Source organism: Thunnus maccoyii, chromosome 12, assembly GCF_910596095.1.
Source record: "Thunnus maccoyii chromosome 12, fThuMac1.1, whole genome shotgun sequence".
Classification (NCBI taxonomy): Eukaryota; Metazoa; Chordata; class Actinopteri; order Scombriformes; family Scombridae; genus Thunnus; species Thunnus maccoyii.
Genome location: NC_056544.1, coordinates 18,735,537 through 18,760,784, shown reverse-complemented (window position 1 = coordinate 18,760,784; position 25,248 = coordinate 18,735,537). Strand labels below are relative to the sequence as shown.

The 25,248-nt window shown below is 37.8% G+C and overlaps 2 protein-coding genes across 2 annotated transcripts in view; one reads left to right on the top strand and one right to left on the bottom strand.

Moving 5' to 3' along the window:
- Positions 1-11,904, top strand: part of pth1r (parathyroid hormone 1 receptor) — a 54,572-nt gene extending 42,668 nt beyond the window's left edge. The window contains exons 7-13 of the mRNA XM_042429889.1: positions 4,558-4,711; positions 5,160-5,220; positions 6,984-7,050; positions 7,204-7,298; positions 8,214-8,355; positions 8,750-8,791; positions 8,884-11,904. Of these exons, the coding sequence (XP_042285823.1) occupies positions 4,558-4,711; positions 5,160-5,220; positions 6,984-7,050; positions 7,204-7,298; positions 8,214-8,355; positions 8,750-8,791; positions 8,884-9,246 (924 nt within the window). The 3' untranslated portion in view covers positions 9,247-11,904. The remainder of the gene's footprint in view (positions 1-4,557; positions 4,712-5,159; positions 5,221-6,983; positions 7,051-7,203; positions 7,299-8,213; positions 8,356-8,749; positions 8,792-8,883) is intronic.
- Positions 11,905-13,473: 1,569 nt separating this feature from the next.
- tmie (transmembrane inner ear) lies at positions 13,474-24,780 on the bottom strand. The gene is made up of 4 exons (XM_042428214.1): positions 24,670-24,780; positions 21,532-21,649; positions 20,158-20,307; positions 13,474-13,772 (listed from the first exon to the last, which is right to left on the bottom strand). The coding sequence occupies exons 1-4, from the start codon at positions 24,778-24,780 to the stop codon at positions 13,474-13,476; spliced, it is 678 nt and encodes a 225-aa protein (XP_042284148.1).
- Between the last annotated feature and the right edge of the window lie 468 nt (positions 24,781-25,248).

Below are 25,248 nucleotides of genomic sequence, written 5' to 3'. Positions count from 1 at the left end.
TAATGTACACAATGGCATTTGACAAGATTTTCATTAAGGTTTTCCTGATTTCTCCAAAGAAAATCAGAATAGGAATCATCATTGTTTGATTGCAGTACATGGCCAAAGAATTTGACTTGTGGTGCAGTTGGGCGTTAAAACTTTTTGCTTCCTAAGAGGAAGTGGTCTTTTGCAAAGTCTCACCTGCTTTTCCAGTGCTGGAGCAAATAAACTGTACTGTTTGTCACCATGCCAAGCTTTTACTAGGCCAGTACTTGGCTTTTCCTTTTAGAGTCAAGTTTAAAAAATGGGTAAACTGGGTACTTTTCATGCATGCTTTAATATGCAAACAAACAATTTGTGCAATATATTTAGTGGGCGCTTTAAATCCACTGGCTCTCCAAATTCAGTGTAGTGAATGTACTGTAGAATTAAAACTGCTTTGTTATAGTACAATTGAACTTATTGTTGTCGTCCATTAAAAACCACATCTCTCCACATTTGAGGATTTTTTTGGTTCTCAGATTAATTGAAGGATTAAAATTTCAATTGTGGGTTTAGAGAATTCTCCTATGTCTATGACTTAAACTGTCATGAAGCTCGAGCAGTTTTTTCTTATTTCAACAAAATAACATAAATAATAATAATAATAACAATTCAAATATAAAGTCAGTGTAAGTCTAGATAAAAATGACCTTATGTAACTAGGCTATTTCACAGATTATGGTGCAAAACTAGATTGTCATTATTCACATTTCATTTGCACATTTCATTTCATTTGCTCGTTTTGCATATTCATCATAATTTGATCAACCTGTCTGATTCCTACACATCTGTCTTTTATGTCTTGGTAAATTGCAGATGGTCTATTCTGGGCACAGCACAGCTTCTTTGTCAAGAACTCAATAATGCGCAGCTTTATGAATCAATTTTATCACAGAATTAATGAAAGATAATGCTCATAGAGACAAAAATATTCAAATTATAGACCTGTGTCTAGGCTGCAAATAAAAAATTCTAACTAAAAAGATGCTCCAGCGAACAGACAGATGCTGTCTATAAGGCACACAGAGAAAGGAGCGCTGAGAGGAATTGGCTTCAAATAATCATTACATGACAATACGGCAGCAACAGCTGAAGCTGGATAACAGTGTGGAGGTTGACGTTAACTGGAGCTGAATTGATGGCTGTCTAAATCAGTGTGGGCCCCTGGGACTCCCATACATTCTGTCAATACAACAGCACATAATATTTACTGGATTGTTATTAACCGCTGTTCAAACACAAATAATCCTTAAGAAAATAAAACCTCATTTTGTCAATCAGTTTTATGATACTGATTGTGAACCTGGATCTTATTTTATATTGTTTTATTTTATTTGTTTATTTAATTGAATCTCTGACTTGCATCTCCTGATTTTACTCTTGTCCAATACAAGTCAGCTGGGCCCAAGAGAAATTCACATGGTCCAAAAAGCAATATGTAACTGAAACACAAAAGCTGATCACTTCTGTTACACCTCTGGTTTTCCAATAATCACTGTCCTGAATCCTGAGCATGCTATATATTGTGATGATTGCACTGTTATTTTAACAATCATTAATCATCATCCCAGTCATCTGGGAAAACATTCTTGTGGAGTCTTTTTTTTTTTTTTTTTTAGCTCATTATGTGTCAAACACACTACGCAGCTGAACACTCTTTTAAAGACTCGCTACCCACATGTTACATTGTGATAACTGCCATAGTTTCAAAACCGCATATCATATGTAAACAAAGCTAAACTACTTTCACTGTCACTCGTGCAACAATGAAAGTGATTACATGTTCAAACAGTAAGCTCAGAATAGAACTTGGTCTTCCACAAGTGTAGATAATGAATCAAGACACTGCGTCAGAGAGAAATAACAGGCTGTGAGTAACACAAGCACAAATGCGATTAAAATATGTGAATTTTAGGAGGAGTATACTGTAGGCTGATACTCACACATGCCAAGAAAAAAATATTCTGTTTTTAAATATGCATATGCATTAGGCTATGTCCATTCATGATATGTTCTGGCTTTATATGCGGGATATCTGCTGTAAATGCACTTGAATATAAAACACTTTATATGTAAACAAAACCTGAAGGGCTTTTTTCCTTTTTTTTCTTTTGTTAAATGTCATAGCCTTAACATTTATTAAAAACAAAACAAGTATCCCTAGGAATTATATTGATATTGGATGATTCTACAGAACACAATCCATCCAACACCAACATTCAATGCCAATTAAGGAAGTATAGTGTGTCATTTATTCAATATGATGAAAGGTCAGGGTGGGCTGATCAGGGTGGTGGATGGTTGTCGACTTGCGACAAGGGTTTGTGTCCTGTCTTAGATCAACAGTTAATGTTGGCTTTTTAAATATTAAACCATGACGATACTCCCCTAACAATGATAGCTTTAATTACCAAACCGCCAAACCAAATGTGCAGAATCATCTATTATCAATGTTCTGTTGTTTGAAATAATTCAAAGTAATAACATGTCTGACCTTGAGTAATTCAATTGCTATACTGTATTTCAGGTTTCATCAAGTATGTATTCAGTAATATGCAGTAGAATATTCCACTACAGCTTACTGAACACATGCTCCATTTCCAAACCTAGAATAGATATTGCACTTCCCAACCTTGAATAAATACTTACCTCCAAACCTTGATTATATACTCCACTTCTAAACTACATTTACTTCTATACTCCACCTCCAACCTCAAATACATACTTAACCTCCATGCATCACTCCCAAACCTTGATTACATACTCAGCTTCTAAACCTTGAATACATTCAAGACAGGTGGCAAATTAAAGGAAAGGCCTGAATAAATGAGTGGTGAAACATAACGAATGCAGATGCTTCCACACAGGTGCACTGCATGGTACAATTAAGCAATTAACATCCAGTCATGCTCTGTGGCATGTTTAAAAATGTGTGCAGGCCCAGTTGATTCTGATTTTGTGTGAAGTTGGAAAGAGGAAAAGATCTAAGTGACTCTGAAAGAGGGTCATTGTTGGGGTACGGATGGCAGGAGCTTCAGCTGGCTTGTGATTCAATAGGAACAGTGATTAAAGTGACATCTGCATTTAGATCTGTGGGATCATCAGTAAATAGGGTCAGAACTTGTGGTCGACAGCGCACATTTGATGACAGTGATGCTTGTGCATTAGTGCGATATGTAAGGAAAAACAGAAGAGCAACTCTTACGCAGGTGACTGAGAATGTCAATGCAGGATGTGATCAGACTTAGTCAGCAAGAACAGTCTGTCTACAATCACATAGAGAGGGATATTATAGCAGGGTTGCAGTGCATAAACCCCTCATTACAAAGATGAATGCACATTTGAGAGTTAAGTGGTGCAAAAACCATAAGCACTGGTCTACAGAGATGTGAAAAAAAGTGATATGGTTAGATGAGTCATCCTTCATCATATTCTCAACAAGTGGGCGAGTGCATGTGTGGCGTACAACAAGAGAACAGTACAGACCTGAACGCTTGACCCCTACAGTGAGGGGATACAGTGGCTCTATTATGCTGTGGGAGGCATCTTGCTGGCTTGGTTTGAGTCCACTTGTCCCCTTAGAGGGAAAGGTCACTGCAAATCAATACAAAGTTGTTGTTGTTCTGAGTGATCACCTTTATCCTATGATGAAACATTTCTATCCTGATGGGAGTGGTCTCCTATGCCTATCCTATGCCTATGCCTATAACCTATGCACTGAAGTGTTAGACAACACTCTCCACCACCATCATCAAAACACCAAATGAGGGAATATCGTCTGGAAGAATGGTGTTCATCCCTCCAGAAGTAGAATAGTAGAATCAATGCCAAGGTGCACTGAAGCTGTTCTGGCAGCATGTGGTGGCTCAACACCTTACTAAGTCACCCATCTATATATACATTTCAACTTCTAAAACTTGAAAACATATTATACTTCCAAACCTTGAATTTATACTCCGGTTTCAAACCTTGAATACATATTCAACTTCCAAACCTTAATTACATACTTGGCTTTCAAACCTTAAATACACAATATACTTCCAAAGCTTGAGTACATGTGAATACATTTACACTTCCAGACCTTGAACAAATAATACACCTCTGGACCTCGAATACATACTCAGAACCTTGTTCCCCCAAAACTATTTAATGACACATGAATGCAGTGTAAATGTTAAGGTATTTTAAAGAGTGTGTTTTGTGTTGGTCTCTTTGAGTTTTACTTGGCTCCATATGACTACATATGCAATAGCTGCTCTATGCAAACTAAATCAGAATTAATAAACAAAATAATCAAAAGTATCATTGTCATCTACATTTCTGTTCAAATATCCCTTGCGGGTGAAATAAAAATGTGATCAAGCCTATATGCAGGAATCATATACGCTATAATGTAGAACTACTGTAGCATTATGGGAGGAGAAACAAGAGATTAAAGTGATAGGAATACATGTGAACAAAAATTGAAACATTATAGCTTTTTTGTCAATGTGGGAGTTGATTTGATCTGTTCTCCTTGCTGTTTGTGTATAGATTGGCTGCAAGGCGGCTGTGACCTTGTTCATGTACTTTCTGGCGACCAATTACTACTGGATCCTTGTTGAGGGTCTGTACCTCCACAGCCTCATCTTTATGACCTTCTTCTCAGACAGAAAGTATCTTTGGGGATTTACTCTGATTGGATGGGGTGAGTGCTGCTTCATTCCCATTCTATTTGCAAAAGTGATTACAATATGATTTAATACCATGCAAATTAAATCTTATGAAAGATATTTAATAATTGATGGACAAATTAGTATGCATTAAAGATTTTGTAAGAAATACAATGAAAGATGCTGTCAAGTCTCTTGCTAATATTGTATTAATAACTAGCTGAAGACAATGGAAACTCATGACTATGACTCAAGTCTATGTGAAAACATAGCACGAATATAGATGGGCTTTACAGTTCCTGCATTGTACACACTGTGCGTATTAGTCACATAAGCACAGCGCATACAATGTGGATGCTGTGCTACCCAGGTTCTACCCATATGAGCAAATTACGGACTTTTCTTATGGAATCATATAGAGTAGTTTGCCATAGTGATGGCGATTATATCATAATGATTTATTTTTTTATTTTTTTTATTCAGGAGTACCAGCTATGTTTGTGACGGTTTGGGCAACTGTGAGAGCCACATTTGCAGACACAGAGTAAGTGATCTGCATTATTAATCTTGTTAAACTTTAATAGAGAAATACTAAGGTCATGAGTTCCTTGAAGCAAGGAAGGCAGGTGCAAACAAAGTTAATGATGGAGTACATTTTTCATCAGTAATTTATTGATCAGATGTATTGTTTGTGGCAAGTTTCATTTAACAAAAATACCACAGTATTTCACACAGGTCTGAATCTCAAGGGCTTATATGGGGAGATACAAAGATTAGACTTCACAATTCACAAACCATGGCCAAACATGCCATGGGTTTATGTAGTAAAGATTGAGAACAGGTTTGAAAGCTGCATATAAGGGAAACTTTGGTATTTTTCAACCTGGACCCTATTTTCCCATCATTTTGTGTCTAAGTGACTTATGGGGACAGTTTATAAAATTGGTCCGGCATAGAGCGAGAATGCTGCAGCTGGCAGCTGTGAAATCAGCTAAATATTCAGCCATTACTTTGAAAATCTTTTAGATAACACTAAGCTATGCTTTCTGTACTCCAACACAGCAAACTCCTGTCCTGTCCTCCTGGCACTCCTCTCTCCAACTCTGTCATGGCTGAATATTTAGCTGAATTCAACAACAATTCAAGATTTTAGAACAAGACACTTGTCAGACACTTACATTAACAATCTGAGCCTGGCAAAAACAACCACTTTTAGTGGACGTACATTGACGTTGCGCAATTGCCCCAAAAGATACATTGCAGTCCATTTTGCTGTCGCTCAATACTGGACCAATTTCAAAAATTGTTGTCCCCATTAGTCACTTAGACACAAAATGATAGAAAATAGGGTCTAAGTTGAAAAATCCTGAAGTTTCCCTTTAAGTGGATTAACCTTCCACTTATGAATGGGCAGCCCTCAATAGGCAAAACTGCCTGAAACCAACTTGGCGGGCCCTCAACATCCTCTGACTGGCACTATCTGCTTCCTCCACATTAGCTCTGTAGAACATTGAAGACTTTGGAGCTGAGAGCTCACAGTTAAGCTGGTATCCAGTGGAACTAAACTACATAATTCACTTCTCAGTCAGCAGGAGAGCTGCAGAACATTTCCACCTCCCTTTTAGACCTTTTTGGGCACAAAAACAAACCAAGCATGATAATAACCACAGTTTGGGTGTGTACAGTCAACTGTAAGTGGTACATGTAGTATGTAGTAAGCAGTAATAGTGGGCATTTGGCTAAAAATCAAAGCTATTTATAGCAGATTCTATCAACCCACATCAAGCACTCAATGTTTTTTGTCTTCAGATCTATGAATCTTTCTTGTCGCTAAAAGCCATAAACCCCCAGAAAAAAAACAACAAAAAAAAGACACAGAGCTGACCTCAATATCCCCATTTGAAGCTATGGGCCTAGTTAATGACATGTGACAGTTTAGGCCAACTGAACTGTTTTAATACCAACTAAAATCAGACACAGATTTTGTTATTTCAATGCCTTGGCACAAACTAAAAAAGTATATTCAAATTGCAAATCATGTGAAACCCAGGGGTAATGAATCAATTCATGAGGAATTAGGGTTGAAAATATCATGTAAGTATTAATTTTGACAAATTCATTTCTGAATGGTTTCATATGATACTTGTATCTAGAGCCTTTAGATCAACTTTAGAGAGTGAGGGAGAGAAAAAAATGTCCTTTCTAAATCTCACCAGAGTGAGCAGAGGGATCCTGGATCATCACACTTTGCAGCTTGATCCTTATTTATCTCTTGCTGATCCCTGTTTTGTTGTTTATCTACTGCAGGTGTTGGGACTTAAGTGCAGGCAATTTGAAATGGATATATCAAGTGCCTATCCTGGCAGCCGTTGTGGTGAGTACATGCTCACTGCTTGCACCTTTCCCCTGCTGTGTAGGAAATGATAGTATTTCACAGCACCTGTGGCATTACGGCTGCTTGATAACACACCTTTTTATGTTTGCAATGACACTTAATTCTATCATTATGTTTCTATTTTCTCTTCAGGTTAATTTTATGTTATTTCTGAACATCATCAGAGTCTTGGCAACTAAACTACGAGAAACAAATGCTGGAAGGTGTGACACAAGGCAACAGTACAGGTACTGAGAAGTAGAAGTATTGTGCCAAATTAGTATTTACATTTCTAAACCTTACTAGAGCAGTGGCTTCTCCTGATTCATTCATCATATGACGTATTTGTAACCCACATCACTGCCAGTCTGATAAAATCATGAATGCATTTATGCTGACTGCATTTACATCATGAGATAAGAAAGGAAAATACCCAGCTCTTTCGCAAACACCTCTGCACTTGATGGATGAAAGGAAGAAAAAAAATCTGCTTCTATGCACTCTGTGCACCGCCTGTTGGCACCTATGTCCTATCTAAGTCAAACTTAGCTTTATGGCACTTATATATGTTGTTCTCTCCTGACTAGACCCCTGCTTGTGTTGTATCACCTCTCAGATGTATGTCACTTTGGATAAAAGTGTCAGCTAAATTAAATTGTAATTGTAATTGATTGTAATAGATAGGCTCTAAGTGAAGATTGCAAATGGTAGATAACAATGTACCTTTACAGTCATGAACCAAAATAAGGCTGCAACTAAAGATTATTATCATTACAGATAATTTAGTCGGTTATTTTTTCTATTAAGAGATGTTTTAGTCTATAAAATGACAGAAAATAGTTAGAAAAATCCTAGAGTCAAAGGTGAAGTCTTCACCAAAACACTAAATCCTCACATATCAGTAGTTTGAAACAAAGAATGTTTGGCTTTTCTGCTTGATAAATTGTGTTTTAAATACATTTTCCATTGATCAATTAATTGATTAATCAACTAATTGTTTCAGCACGTAACCAAATACCTGTATTTAAGTTAAGGTATTCATCATGTTATTTGTTCATAAAAGTGCATAGTGGCCCCAAAAGTGAGGCTATAGTTACAGAGGTGTACCAGTGATCTTTCGAAACAATTTTTGAGATTATGAATTTTACTATTCTGTATTACAGAAAACTGTTGAAGTCCACATTGGTGTTGATGCCACTGTTTGGCGTCCACTACATCATATTCAATGCCATGCCTTATACAGAAGTGTCTGGAGTTCCCTGGCAGATCCAGATGCACTACGAGATGCTTTTCAACTCCTTCCAGGTAAAGCCACTGTGGTAAAATGCCAGGAATGCAAATGTAGCTCTGGGGTCCCTCATTAATATTAACATGTCCTTTCAAGTTTAACAAATCTGATTGACCTGATCAGGATTTCACATGTCCTCAGGGTTAACGTCTTAATCACCAAAAACAGAACGATCAAGACAATGGAAGAGATCAGTTGTGTAATAGTTAGATAGTTGCTTATTGTTGAGTTACTGAGTGGTGGTTAGATTTTAATTAAGATGAAGAGAAAGAGAGGGGTGGCTGATGATTAAAAATACCATATTAAATATCCAATTATACACTTAAAATGTCATATTAAGCGCACATATAAGATAGCTGCCCTGGAAATTTGTAGATGAAGCAAGTAAAATTATTTTCTTCTCTTTTCCAGGGATTCCTAGTAGCAATTATCTACTGCTTTTGCAATGGGGAGGTAAGAACTCAAATACCTTTAGCATGTTATAGCAGAAACTACTGTATAATATTCAAGCTGTTACACAACTAAATAACTTCTTCTCTTCCAAGGTGCAAGCTGAGATCAAAAAGTCCTGGAGCAGGAGGACTCTGGCCCTGGACTTCAAAAGAAAAGCTCGGAGTGGCAGTAACACCTACAGCTATGGACCTATGGTATCACACACCAGTGTTACCAACGTCACTGCCAGAGGACCGCTGGCTCTCCACCTCACCACGAGGCTGGGGCCGGTGTCTGTGAACGGGCACCGGAACCTTCCCGGGTACGTGAAGAATGGCTCTGTCTCGGAGAACTCTATACCTTCGTCGGGACAGGAGCTCCATATTCCCGAAGAAGAGCATTCTGCTCATACACGGCCCTGTGAGGACGAGAAACCCTCACCGGTGGTGGAGGAGGAGAGGGAGACAGTCATGTGACCTCCAGGGTGCTGTGTATAGGGATAAAAAACTGATAAAAAAAAAAAACAAATCATGAAACAGTCTCAGGATGGTCTGAAGGGGAAGGCTGCCTGCATCAACACTGCCAGTTTTTTCTCCTGTGAATTGAGCTAGAACATTGCCGACTGATGAGGCTCAAGGCAAAAAGGGTGTATCACCTCTGTGAGCTGGACCACCTTTATTTGAGGATGATGACCCTCATTGTTGTGGCAAATACTCTCAAACCTTTCACCAAGCACCTGCCACAGTGAATGTGTAAAAGGCTGAAAACAGACTGCCATTTCTTATTTCTTTTCCACTGCCATAATTGTTATCTTTTTTGTCTTGTGCTCAGTTTTTGTGCATAAATCAGACTGGGATTAGTTAGTTGCCAGGAACAGCCTTAATCACCTATTTAAAGCCAGGTGGATCTTGAGTGCACTTAGTGGCACATGTGTGGGTAATTTCAAAACATTGAAACAGATTAAGTTTTAGGATTAAGTCGGTGTGAATAGACTAAGTGTAGGCTTGGCTTAAAATAATTTTAATCCTAGCTGTTTTGAGGAATCTGTTCATCTTTTCTGGCATTTGTTCTGCATTGACTTAAATCCACTTCAGTGTAAAAGGGAAGGTACTCAGGTAATTGAAGTCCTCTGTTGTTGCACACCTATTTTTATACTTTTAAAGTGGTGTTTTAGCATGGTCAGCATTTCTCTCCAGAGGATGTTGGTGTGTTATATAAGGCTGTGTTCATTTTTATTTCTCAAAATGTACAGTTTCTGCTGTTTAGAATGACCCAGTTTTCATCTCTCTAATTACAACAGATCTCATAGAGTTCAAATGAATGTTTCATATTCAAATTTTCTCCCAAAATACCCTGACACACACATACACACGTATACACACACACACACACACACTCACACACACACACACACATACACACAACATGATGCCAAAGTAAGAATATTTCTTTGAAGACCATATCACACTTTGAATTCAGCGTTAGTTGAGGTAAAGAAGAGCTCTATGGTTTTCTTCAAAGCTTTCAAAGGAAAAGACCCCACTCAAAAAAAACACAGGGTGCAGGAAACGGTCACATTTTCCAATGGAATGTTAATTAAAAGAGGAATCCAAGAAAATCTCAAATTCCGCTGGAATTCCAAGAGTGACATTTGTGGTGGCTATGAAGGAAAACCCAGAAATGAATAACACAGTAATTTTTACAGATGGTCCAGTGTTATGCTGCTTTTTGATGTATATACAAGTCACAATGTTTACAAAGATCAGAAATACATTCTAATTGTGAGCTAATAGTGTTCATGTGTATGAATATGTTCAAAAGCTATGTTTCAGTGTATATTTTTTTTTCATGTGTTCGTTTACAGAATGTTTGCAATATTTGATTATGTATATAGTCCAAAACAAAACTTGGTGAATATATTTACAGGTGTCAGAGGGCATTCAAGACAAGCATTTAATGAAGCATTCCACAAGATGTTTTAAATTCTGTAACTTGTAACTTACTGCACTCAACCAGCATGGTTCACAGAAGGTTAAGTCACATTATCTATTATACCAAAGAGAAAAGGCATGATCTGCTGCCAGAGAAAAGGTTATTTTGCAGCATTTCTTTGTATTTTCATCCACCATCTTGTTTACAGTGACCAAAAAGTCTTAAAGGTACAGTAAAATTACCCCTCCAGAAATATTTGCTACTGGTAGGTAATGAAAGAAAATGTCAATATTAAGGTTTTGAAATACAGCCCCCCATACAGTTTCTTTTTAAATACTCAGTTTCATGTGCACAGCAGTGAGGCATGAGAAAACCATGCTTAACACTCAGTAGCTTAGTAACAATTGACTGAGACCATTAATATTAAAGGCAGTTTTTTTGCTTTCAGATCCTGCACTTGGATTTTTTGACCTACCGTGGAATTGGTTTTCACATCCCAAGAGCCCATTTAGTCGCTATTTGGTTTGGACTAAAAGGTCTGACGGACTTGTGACTCAGATCAGATCGAGCTCCTTACCTAAATGAGATGGAGGAGTTTTACCTCACAGTATAGTTTCAACTGATACATGACCAAAGTTAATATTTGCTCTTGTTTGCAGTGTTATTCCACTTTTTAAATTTTTTTTTAGTTTTACATCTGGTGACCGCCGTTTGTGGACAAGCTCTCTTGTCCCTCCTGCTGTCGTTGTCTTCTGGTGAATTCTCACTGACTGAATTATGTACCCAATTAACTGATTCCCAGATTTGCTTCACCTGTTGCTAGATCCATTAAGATGTGTGCTTTGATTGTGTTTTGAAAGGTTAAAGCCTGGTCTGCTGCCGTTTGTACTGCCTCAAAGTCCATCCAGCAGATTTACTCTGCATGTAAAAGACTAGATTTAGATAACATTAAAATTAATTCATACTTTTTCCACACAACATAAACCACACAACCTTACAAACATTATAAGTCTGGTAAGTCGTAAGTCTGGTGATATATCTATATTAATCTTATTGTAAACAAATCCCATGAAAAGACCAAAAATAGAAATGAACTGATTAACAAGTATTGTCTCTGTACCCAGAGTCTGATATTCCTCTGTGCCATAGACCTCCATTGTTGTCCAATCTATTAAAAACTACAAAGGAGCCACATCATTACACTAGATGACATGTTCTTTCAATATTAGGAACATGGGAAGAGTAGTTTATGTTGAGTCAATCACAAACATTTGCGGAAATGCTCACTAGTACACCAAATGTGTTGTGTGGTAATCCACAGCTAAAAATAGTCCCCAACAAATGCACAATTCACTGCTGAGGTTTTAGTTAGTTTTTTTTTTTTTTTTTAAGGAAACTATACATTTGTGACCAATTAAAAAAAAAAAAAAATTACAAAATTGGGCTGAGAGACAAAGACAGGATAGAGAAATAGTAAAATATTAGGAAATACTTACACATAGATGTCATTGGTCTTTTAATGGCATTTTTTTACAATAAGAAAAATGTAGGATAACTCCAGCCTTACAGTCATTTTAGAAATATCCACAACACGTATTTGAGCCAGACAGCTTCCAACTGTTTATTTACGGTGGCCAGATGCCTGCGCATTTTGACTAATTAGCAGTGGAATTCTGAGAAGTGCATTTTGGCCCTTAAGGGACTCAAATTGGACTCAACTTGAACATTTCCATGAGGATTGGTCATGATTGCAACTTCAGGTTGAGTGGATTGACTACAACACTAATTACAGATGGCTGCAGGCCACATTGACGGAGAAAGGAAAAGACTGAAGTGAAGAGAAACCTTTGACACTTGATAATACAGTATCTCACTGTCACTTAAGACTTATTTCTCATATTTAACTGGGTTCTTTGAGCAGGTATTCTGGTATTCTGAATTTTTAGCCCATATAGGAGTGCAGTTGTATTACATAAAACATAAAAAACTGCAGTTGACATGAGGTGGTTATTCTTCAAATCCAATCTGGCTTTCCACTAATTGCCAAGTGAACATTATGTTAGAGTTGTGTAATCCAGACAGTTTCTAGACATCTTTAATTAAAAGGGCGGGACGTATCGGAGCATGAAAATCTTTTATTAAAAAAACACTTGGAAAATTATATTTGAGCACTTTAATACCCTATAATACAGTATTTTGTTCTGATTGTATCATGTAAAATGATTGTGTTTTGGAACTAAGTGTACAATAAGGCCAATAATCATAGAGCTAATGTATTTTGTTGTTTTCAAATACCTCTCATGGAAGTATAAAAATGTGTTTCATTGTCTTTATTTATCTCGTGCCGAAATGTACTCAGTGGAGCCAACTTTGGTCTTCATGCTTTAGATACAGTATGTGGACAGTGTTTGCTAAGATACATCTCACCTTCTCATCACTCCATAGTGATTTAGGCACGTTGTAGATATCAGTGTAAACTCGGAATAAAATAAAAAATATGTTTTCTGGTCTCTAATGTTCATCAGTGAATTGTGAACAAGACAATAAACCTATAATTTTACTGTATGGTGTTGTTAGCAGAACTGTGTTTGCAATCTATTCTTTCATGAGTTTGAAGAAGACAAAATATCAATAATGCATTTTCTTTTGTGTAAGAGTTTTATTTACTTTAAATATAATATCATACAAATGTCATTTTAGGAAAAAAAAAAATGCTTCTTGTGAAAAATGCAAAATTATCCTTTTCAGTTTTTGTCCAAGGAAGGCAGGGGTCACTTTTGAGCTTTCTTGGCTCCCCCTTTAGCCCCTCCTTTGCCTCCTTTTTCACCTTTTTCTTCTTTTTCCCCTTTGTCTCCCTTCTCTCCAGATTTCTTCCCTTTTCCTTCACCACCTTCTTTGTCAGATGCTCCCTTTTCACCCTTTTTCTTTGTTGATGCATCCTTTTCATCTCCTTTCCCTTCTTTGGCACCTTTGCCCTCTTTCTTGCCCTCTTTTGTCTTCTTCTCCCCTTTATCAGCATCTACTTTCCCGGAGACTGTTGTCACCTCCTCATTTTCTTCCGCTTTTGCAGCTGCAGCAAGACAAGCCAAAAAAGGTTAAAGGCATCAGGTATCACCAGGGTACTGCCTCTAACGGTAATTGGAAGGCAGAATTTAATCCAACAGAATGCTGTGCTAAGTAGGTTGCATGTAATGAAGGAACATCTGTTTCTATCTGTTCTAGTAAGCATGGTCTATTTATTCTTTTAATGGAACTGAAGTGCTTTCTGAGCGAGAAAATGGAGTGCAAAAGTTTACAGTTCACTTTGTGTGTGTTGATAGAGACAATGTTTTTTTTCATCATTATTCAAGAGGTGACATCCAGAAGATGTACATGATTAACAGAGGTAGTGAGGATAAATATCACCTTGAAGTTGCTTGGATTGAAGTTGAGGAAAAGTACAGTTAAGTAGCAAATATTAAATGTATATTTCCAATAAAATATCTGTTCTGGACCGAGAGGCATAGTTCAACATATGCTTATTTGCTTTCTTGCTGAGATTATGATGACAGTGTTGATGCCACCCTAATATCTGTTTGGTAAGGTGCAGTCAGATGCCTGTTATCTTAGATTAGCGTAAAGACAGGAATCAGGGTTAACAGTAGCCTGGCTCTGTTCAAATGTATCAAAATCCTCCTACCAGCACTTCTAAATCTCACTAATTAACAAGTCACATCTCATTTGTTAAATTCATACAAAAAACAAAGCGTAAAATTGACTTGTGGTTACACCAGGCAACCAGTGGTGACTTCAAAGTGTCAGGAAGTTACTGTGCTCAGCCAAGAAATAGTCTGGCACATAACCCCAAGAAAACCACAAATTGTTTCTGCACTTTGGTTTTTGTACGGATTAACCAAATGAGAAATAACAAGTTAATTAGTGGGATTTACAGGTGCTGGTAAGTGGATTTTGTTACCTTCAGAGCCAGGCTAGCCGTTTCCAGTCTTTATGCTAAGCTAACCATCTTTAGCTTCATATTTAACGGACAAATACGAGAGTGGTATTGATCTTTTTATGTCACTCTCGGCAAGAAAGCAAATAAGTATATTTCCCATTTCCTAAAATGTTACTACTACTGCATTACATTCTCCCTAAATCTTCTCTGGAGCCCAAACCTGCCTAATAAAGCTTAAAATTATGTATGCAAAAGTAATCTAAAAACAGGTTACCTGCATGTGGAGATTCTGAACTAGTAAATGTTCAAAAGCTGTTGACCTTTAGATGTTAAGTATACCCTGGCCTGCAGCCTCCTTCTTTTATAAATCTAATCATAATTTGTTCAAGTTACGCCTTGTTTAATTTGTTTGCATCAAGATTTCTTTGTTTTTCCATGAAAACTAACAGTTGTCTTTAAGAAGAAAGAGAGGGTTTCTAAAGCTACCCTTCCTTTACAGAAAAAGAAAAACTCTAAAGGTATTTTCAATTCATTTCTAGGAGCAGTTGAGCCCACAGCAGTCTCTTTCAGGCAATAGATTTGACAGACAAATTCTCCACATGAAATATTCACCCCAATGAATAGCTGACACAAAGCTAACAGGGCCCAACAGATCCCCAAAAACATGTAACAGCCTCAGGCAAGATTTAACAAATTACACCTGACCGTGATATAGATCTAGAAGAAAAATTGGAGTGATTTTACACTCCAGCAACTATTGTTTAAAGACTGTGAAAATTGCTCAAAGGAAAGACTGTAGTCAAGGCCAAATGGAGCTTTATAGCTTTTTTTTTTTTGCTTTCTTTTTGTATTATTTTTTCAGTAGCAAGGCAAACATTTTCCCCAAATGCTGCAGAGACACTAGATACACAAACGAAGGCCAAGAAACCAAATGACAAACACGAACCAAATGTCAAAAGTTGCTATGACTGGTGAATCCAGCTGACTTAAAATAATCAACCAACCAGATGTTTGTGAATAGATTTCTTTGTATTTCGACTGAATTCTGAAAATAACTTATGCTCTTATTCTCATGAATTTCTCCTTCACTCATAAGCTCTTTTCTCTTGCCTCTTTACTTCTTGCTACTTCACATGCCAGTCTGCTTTTGACAAAACTTGGAGATGATGCATCAGTATTTTACACTCATATTTACATTTTATGCTACTTTATACTTGTACTCCACTACATTTCAGCAGGAAATATTGCACTTTTTCTTTACTACGTTTATTTGACAGCTATAGTAACTAGTTATATGTGACCAGTTTATAAAACACAATAAATATTGAAAATTAAACCACCTTTTGTCTAACTGTGGCTGATTGTTATGCTTCAGATGTCTGAGTTATTAGCAAGAGTGGGTTCCCCTTTAAAATTCACATGGTTTCATTTAAGTTCAAGGCCCAAAGAGATATCTTTATATTATCCACTATTTCACAAAAAGTCTAGATGTGAAAAGTCCAAAAAATGAATACAGATTTATCTTGTGGCCCTTTGGAGGGGGTTCCAACCCATAGATTGAGAACCACTGTACTAAACTACCAAAGAGTATAGAAAGTAGTTAAATTAACAATCTAATAATGTCATATACAACAATATATCAGGCGTAGGGGCCATTTTTCTGCAGAACAAGCACTTTTACTTTTGATACTTAAAGTGCATTTTGCTATGCTTCTCTACTCAAGTAGTATTTGGAACACAGGACTTTTAGTTGAATACTTCTTTCAAGAAAACTATTGGTGTTTACATACTATATTGCGTATGGCAGTGGAATTACAAAAGGTTAACGTCACCTTCTACAAAAGGCCCTGACCTTCACACCATCCCTAAATGTCAAAAAATCAGCTCAGATAAAGCTGGTACCATTTTTTTGATAAAACCTGAGGGCGCAGTGCATTTTGGCATTGTGACATTTAAAAAAAATCACAGTTCAATGTGACTGGGGCAATATAATTCATTGTCAGAATTGTAAATCTGAGGCGTGATGTTATTTTGCTTGCCAGAAACTGTCTCACTAATATCCCAAATAATGCCTGTTTTTTTTGGAATGATTTTGTTTCCTCATCCTGAGGAACAGAGCGAGACTTGTAACCGGACCAAATTCCTTTTCGCAAGTCCGTCACTCATCAGTCGGTGTGCTCTGAACCTCAAACGACCTTTTCCTCACTACCCTTTCAGAGCTATAGGCGGCAGATGTGTAAAAATGTGTTTGAGTTGTTAAAACAACAGCTGCAACTGTTTGGCGACACTGAGAATTTCTTCTTTTTCAGCTGCTTGGAATTATGGACTCTGCACTGTAGAAGCAGCAGGTCTAGTGAGAGTTGATAGATAAGTGAGGGCGGCGAATAGGAGGGTTTGATTCACAACTCTGCCTCTCCAGTCCCTGTATTATTGTTTAATGTTTGTGAGAGTGCTTGTAAGGGAGATGAAGAGAAATGGATGATAGAGACTGACAGAGTGGCAGCTGTTTGTTCTTTCCTTCTGTTTGTCTCAATGTGTTTGCAACAGATATTGGCTGTGAAACTGGAAAGGCTCACCACTTTCTTTTCTCATATTTTGTCCCAGATGGTTTTAACAGCTCGGTATGTATGTGTAAATGGAGGCAGAGAGAAATTCTCAATGGAGAATGTCAGACATCTTCAAAAAAAAAAAACTAACTGTCTGACTCTTTACTTATGCACAACATACACTATATTTTTCTGCAAATGCATAAACAAATTTGACAAGCTTCCGTTATGTGTGGAAAATATATTCATGCACACATCCAAAAGATAAGAGTGGGGATTTCTTGACCCTCATTCATAACTTTTAATTACCTGCTAAATTATATTTGGTGTTGTTTTTACTGATTGCACTGGAAGAACATTTACATTTTTCATTTTAAAAAGAAAGCTCTGCTTCTGAATTTCATTTTATCTTTGTTATAGTTTTACTGCTTTAAATTCTATGCCACTAAATTCACTCCCTATTCTCTCAGTGTGGTTATTTGATTTTGCAGATATTGCATATTTCATTATGACATGTCATAATCACTGCACAAAGGCTGCAAATGCAATTTGCATATTTGCATGCATGTTTATGTTGTCCCTCTCTGAGTTAATCCAGAAGTAAACATTACAGTACGGTTTGTTTGGAGTTCACGGTTGAGAGCAGCTGATCATCCTCAGTCTTTATAATGGCTGCAGTCAGTGAACCTCCCCCTCAGCCCCTCTCCCGGCCATGCAGTTGACTAGTTAGTTCTATAGTCACGAAGGAGGATTTACTCCAGTGCATATTAGATCAACTCTCCGTGATGACACTTGAGATATGGCTGTTCTTGCCACAGTAGGTTTATCATGTGATGTAATGTGTTTTTTCCCCCTTTAACGCAGATGTTATTTGACACAGTTATCATGCTGGAAAAACATATTGACAGCTCAATGCCTTTTCTTCCATAATAATGACACAATAACCATTTAATGTATTTGTGTGCACAAATGCATAATATATCCACAAGAGGAACAAGACAAGACAGATGTCAGTCTCTATATGTGTCACTGCTCTTACCCTGAAAAAGCCACAACTAAGTAACTACAATGGCTTAGATACACACAAGACCGATCACACCGAATTCCTGAGAGAAAGAAGAAAACAAGAATATTTAATCACAGATGAGACCAGTGTTGACATCAGTGATCATATTCCATTTACACTTGCAGAGGTCAGTGTAAATGATTTGGTTTATTCAAAGCTAATCTTAGCAAGGCAAACAGACAGGTAGGGAAAGAGACAAACACAGAGCACAAACATTTGAAGTGAGACATACTACATGCATTACTATTTTCATTGGTGACTGTAATACCAATTTTCTGTGCCTCAGAAAATTCACAAAGTTATCATAAGTCCTGTTCTCCCACATTTTCATGCAAATACGCATTAAGCACCTACAGTATTTTAAAAACATCCAGGCTTTAAGCAAGAAGAAAGCCTCGCAAGATACAAAAGTCCAGCTGCCCCAAAGAAATCATGTGTGCAAAAATAGTACAATCTGTATTTTGTAGCCACAGTAAAAGTTCAATTTTCTACGACACAGAGTTACTGCTGCACTACATCGAGACTATGGAGCAAATTCTTTGATTAAATTCAAATCCAGTTCTTTTTTTTAGCCATATATGTCAAAAGAGATGTGCTCAGCAGTTGAATGAGAGATGAATGTTTTTGAATACCACTTACAGCAATAAGATTTGAGGAAGACAAAATGAACTGCTGCCTCACTAACTGCAGGACAGAGGGTCAATAGATGCAGGAAGTGGACTTTCAGAGTGGCTGTGAATGTATACACTATGTTTTTGAAGTCAAGAGGAGTGTCTGAAGGAAGATAAGTGTAGACGAAAAGAAAAAGTCATCCCATCTCTGGCAAAGTGAGGGAGCTGGAGTGCTCCTCGCTGACCCTAACTCCTGAAAGCTGGCTGTTGTTAGCACTTTGAGTTTGGACCTGTTCAGAGACTGTCTGTACCGCAGAGGCATCTGGGGTAGCTGGAAGAAAAAGGAGAAGAGAAGAGAAGAGAAGAGAAGAGAAGAGAAGAGAAGAGAGGAGAGGAGAGGAGAGGAGAGGAGAGGAGAGGAGAAGAGAAGAGAAGAGAAGAGAAGAGAAGAGAAGAGAAGAGAAGAGAAGAGAAGAGAAGAGAGGAGAGGAGAGGAGAGGAGAGGAGAGGAGAGGAGAAGAGAAGAGAAGAGAAGAGAAGAGAAGAGAGGAGAGGAGAGGAGAGGAGAGGAGAGGAGAAGAGAAGAGAAGAGAAGAGAAGAGAAGAGAAGAGAAGAGAAGAGAAGATTTGCAGATAAGTATAACAGCATAAAACAGAGCAGAAGAATTGAATAGAGTGCAGTGAGTTTTGTGAGGTGACAGGGAGAGACAGCAACAATCTAAGAAATTAAAGCTGCCTTAGAAATAATGTAAGTATAGATATTATGTAAAAAAGGCAGCTGTCCTCTTGGCCTTGATCATAAAGTGGGACCACAACAGTGAAAAGTCTTGTAAGACCCTGTAGATTTGACATAATGAAATTCTTGTTTTAAATACACTTCTCTGCCCATAGATAGAGACCAAAAACCAAACTGTAGTGCTGCAGAAAGCTGGACCAGAAAGTTATTCCTCCTAATTTTGAGATCTTCTGGGTGTGCCTTTGTATAAAGCAATCATAAGACTGGTCCAAGGGGGCTTACTGTACTCTGTGCAGTTTATTGACGTCACACGAATTCACTGTGTTAAAGTTCAAACAGTTTTCAAATATTTATTTTCCATTTTCTCATTTGGAGCCACCAGTATTTGAAGTTGACCTGTGCGGAGAATTTGAAGAAGCTGTGACACAAGAGAGAATGAGCAGAACATGCAGGAAAGCACCACAGTCGATATCAGAGTAGAGACCATTGTGTACATTAGTGGATATTACCAATTTAATATAGTCATATAAATATTGGAAAGGTATCAGCGAGAAGTACTTACATCCTGGGATCTCAGTCAGTTCGTTCAGAGGTGGCACTGTCTCTAATGTGTTGGCGTATTTCTTGGCGGCCTGTCTCTGTGCATGCCGTGCCTCTATTTCCTTCTTTGTTCTTGGGATTCGACATTTGAATATACAGCACAGAGTGATAACTAGAGAGAGAGTAAGGAGAGTTTTTTTTTAATAGACATGTTATTCATTACAATGTCATTTACTAGATGATGATGTGTTTGGATGTTTTAACCCTTAAATGCATACAGGCCTGTTACTTATGTAAAACAGACTGAACTATACGTAAACTGTAAGCTTGTAAAAACTTTTCAGAACATAGTTGTTTTTTTAAATCGTTGATGCCAAAAGTGATATTTTCAAAACCTATTGCTGTCTTTCAACATAGCCTATTATATTTCAAGTTTATATACATGTGCAGATCACTACTGTAATGCTCAGTGACCGGCACTTTCCAAACACAAATGCAAACACAGTTATAACACAATCACTAGTGGTAATAACCGGCTATTACATGCTACCTGCATACTGTGAAAAAAAACTTTACATATCTTGGGATCCTAAAGACCTATAAACTTTTTGATCATTAAAAGAATGAGTTCAACAATTCTGACTTTTTGACACAAACATAATGCGACTTGAGGGCATCATTGAATAATAATGAATAAATTAGACAATGTATAATTTGGTCCCAGGTGTCTAAAGAACTGAGGTTTGTGGCCAAAGATCAACAAGTCACTTATGTAGTCAGAATCAGAAAATCTGTTTGCTGCGTTGACTGTACTCAATGTGTTGGTTTGGATTGAGAAACTTCTGCATTTTGACCCAAGATTTGCTGTTTTGTTGATCAGAGACTGGGAAAAGTAAAGTGAGACTTTTCCTTTCTTCGCATTACAGTTACAGCTATTACTTTTATTTAATCCTTTATTTAAACAGGTAGTCTCATTTATCGGGATCTCTTTTTGAAGAGAGACTTGGACAGGTAATTCACAGACACACATTGAACATTTGGTTTCACATTAAGAAAAGCAATTACAAGTGGGATTGCAAATACATAAGTACAGCCTTTTAAAATCTTCAAGTGAAATCAGAGAGTGTAACTTGCTCATTTGTACGCAGCATAGTATTTGAACCCACTTTTTCCAAGTTCAGCATCACCAAGAGTTACTTGGATGACTCACTTCCAGAAACTTCAAAGTGATCCCTCATCTCCTGTCTCCTTACTCCTAATCACACTGTACTTAATAATCACACAATGGACCCATAATTGTATGCACAGACATCTTTAGCCTGCAGTGATTTCTTAAGAGAGCGTCTATATTTCAAGACAGTATGAAAACAGTATGAATTTATGGTGATATACTCACCAACTGCTAAAACAAACACCGAAAAAATGCCGATGACCTGCCATAGCCGCAACCCCCAGAAAACAACAGTCTCTGAGTTGACAGGGTCCGGCTTCTTTGGGGGATCTGTGGGTAAAAGCTGTGGAAAAAAGAGAAAACATTGATTTTTTTTTTTTTTTAATCCACACAACATAAATAATCCTACAGAAATAGGCTTTACAGTGGAGAGGAAACCTCATGGAGTAAACAAGATGTCAGTGGAATTCAAGCTTCACATCTTCTAAGAATTATGCTCAGTTTTCTGTGTCATACTTTGATCTGTGCCAGCAAAGTAATTGGTGTAAGATTTTCCAGCCACTTCTTTCACTTTCTGACTTGAAGTAGAAATGAGTTAACGATGAACCCATTTTGAATCTAATATACATAATACAGTCATAGATTAACACAATTCAGATAAAAAAGAAGCGTTTGAAGTCCTTAAAAAGCCACAGGTTCCCTAATCACCTGTTATCTCATGAGTGTCACATGGCCAAAATGTTCAACGGCAATTTCGGTCTCCTTTTCAGCACAAAACATCCTCAAGCATGTGTCTGACGTTCTTATACAAGTTCACCATTCAATCTGCACTCAGTTTCGAGCCCATGATGTCATACTTTGTTGGAATGGTTGACATATTATTTTTATTTATTATTTATCTATCTATTTAGATTTATGACATTTAACTGAGCTGACATGCAGTCCCTGACAAGAACTCCACAAAACCACAGAGCTGACTTGAAGGATTTTTTTTTTTTCTCAGGGCACAGGCAGAAAAAAACAAACAAACAAACAAACAAAAATACCCAGGCCCAGGTGAAAAGGTCTTTAGCATTTCCAACTACACTTCCAACACCCACACCACCTGTGGGTTTTCATGGCTCTTTCACCGCCTCAATCTCCTCCCTTACTTGACACCAACAAGAGCTGCTGGTCTACAAACAATGACCTGCGTAAAATCAAGCATCCTGAGCGTGCTCATCTCTGGAATTTTCCCGCATTTTCTCTGAACTTTCACAATCGTCTGAGATGTCTTAAGTCTCTGCTGCACAAAAATTCAGTCGATAACGCCAAAAACAAACACTTCTCGCATTTCAAAACACCCCTCTCCAGAGCTGGGGATAGGAGAACAATATGTACAAAGACTGTGTATGTATGTGTGTGTCTTTGTGTTAGATCAATGGCTTGGATCAGTACTTTGGTGGAGCCAGCCAAGCATCGGTTCCCTGATAAAACCATTGTGAGGATTTCTCCCTGTCCACTCTATATCGATCGATCAATCGATTGGATGAAACAAGCTTGTTTTGGAAACTCTATACTTAAGTTCGTAAAGCAATAAGCGATGGATCAGAAAATGGACACTTATTACATTTGCTGGCTATACTGGTAACTACATTATGTGGTGAAACAGAAAAATGTTCTAAGAATAAGATGGGTAGTAAACACCAAGGACGGAGGCTCTACAGAGGATAAGAAATGAAATGGAATAAGTTTGCTTTGGTTTAGGTAGAAATGAACGAAAATTATTTTGTCAAATGACAATGTGCAGGTGTTTGCATATGTGATTAATAAATAAATGTGTCAGAAGAATACATCTTTTAGTTCATGTGGAGGGAACCAAATACATCAGATACCAAAAGCTTTTGTTTTCTCCTTTGTGCCATGTGAGAAAATCAGAAGCTGTGGTCTTAGCTGTTTGTCGGGCCTGATTGGCTTCAGCGAGCCAACATGACAAATGTGACAGTGCACTCTGTCTTCAGGGTCTCTATACTGTTAGTTTGCAGAGGTTACAAGAGGAGCTGTGAAATTTAACAAAGAATGTGCTTGGAAAATGGTCTGAGTTTACACTCATGTTTATGCAACTCCCACAGCAGGATTAGCCTTAAGAAGGATATCTAGCACTGCCCTTAAATAATGACATTTTTTGCTTCAAGAGTGATTATGTAAGACTAAGTCCTTTCCTCTAGAGAGGCATTTCATGTGGCTGGATTAAGTGGCTATAAGCCTCAAATTTTCCTCTGATGGAACAAACAACATAGATTCAGAGACATACTGACCTCAAGTTGCCTCATGTTCGTTGTTGAATACCCCAAATTATTACATATTTCTGTTTCTGGGTTAGTTTGTTAGATGGTTTGTTAGTTTGCTCATTACATATTCAATGGCATGGATAATTTACCCCGATTAAGTGTTTTGTTTTTCTAAGAGGATCCTTAAGGGACTTTGCAAGATTAGTATAACTGAATGGAAGATTAACATCTAAAAATAGAAAAATCAGCACTGGGATACAGGTTAAGTTATTAGACATGTGCAGTAATAGCAAAGGACCAATAATGAAGTTATTAATTAAAAACAATGTCCAAACAGAGGCATACTATGGTTACACTATTTAGATTTGTGTTGTTTAAAGCCACTATCATCCTCTGTGCTTCAATCCTAAAAATAAATATAATCCATTTTCCACAGCTTTATTAAAACTGTATCCAGGAACATAATCTTTTGGATTACTCACAATCAATATTTTCACAGTGTCTGAGTCATATTGTATATTATTTCAACACTCAATTTATTGCAATGGCATGGCCAATTCGTTTCTACAGTTTTGATTCTAACATTTCAATGAATACAACCACAACCAATATTAATTTTAGAAATTTTTACTCAGTGATGTCACTAGTATGTCCTCTCAATCATGTGTCATGAGTGAATTGTCTGTTTCTCAGTAGCATAGTCATTTTATCACCATGTATTTCAGTAAACATAATGGATTTCAGTTGGTATTTTTGTCAGATTACTGTAGTAGTCCTATCCTGAAAAATGTAACCATCTACACCTCAGCCTCATAGCAAAAACAACTTCATGCCAGGACATATTATATTCATCCCTCTGTTTGCACCTATAGTACGCGTGTGGTTTGGCTTTTCCATGGAACACAATATAATGTATCAGGTTTTAACCTTCACTCACTCCTCGTCATATAAGGCAACAAACAAGTCTGGCAACCTAACAATAAACATGAATTACATAAAACAACGGAACACCTGCCCCCCATCACAGAATAATCCTCAGGTTATTCCTCAGAGGAACCTGTGGAGGACATGGTGATGTATCAGGCTCTCTTACCTCAGGATCCGGGATCTGGGAGAACACGGAGGACAAACACTGAGACAGCAGCACTGCTCCCCAGCCCCGCAGAAGGAGCTGAGGTGGACATATAGGCTGATCCCCAACCATTCTCTCCCCTTCTTTCCCCCTGCAGCCACCCTTCCCCCCTCTCTCCCTCTTCCTCTTCCTCTCTCCCTCTTTCTCTCTGTCTGCCTGCCTGCCTGCCTGCACTGGCGCCGTTTACAGGACAGGACCACAATGGCCCTGGGTGATTAATGGTGACTATGGTGCTGACAGTTTCCTCCCATCCACAGTTGTCTGCAGCTCTTCTCCTTTGTCTCTTGCCTCCTTTCCCACAACACTGCAGGAGCCCAAAGACACACCAGCGGTCACCACTGCATGCAGCTCAAAACTGCCCCACCACAATGGATGGAGCCAGCCCTGCAGTTAGGGTACATTAATTAATTAATAGACCTGGTGTGGTTTACAACCAGCTCATCCTGCTGGGGACAGGCAGTTAACACTGTGAGGGGGGATGGGCAGCACAGTTACCCAAGAGGTCGGCCTGCGCAGGACAGGGAAGCAAATGGCTGTGAG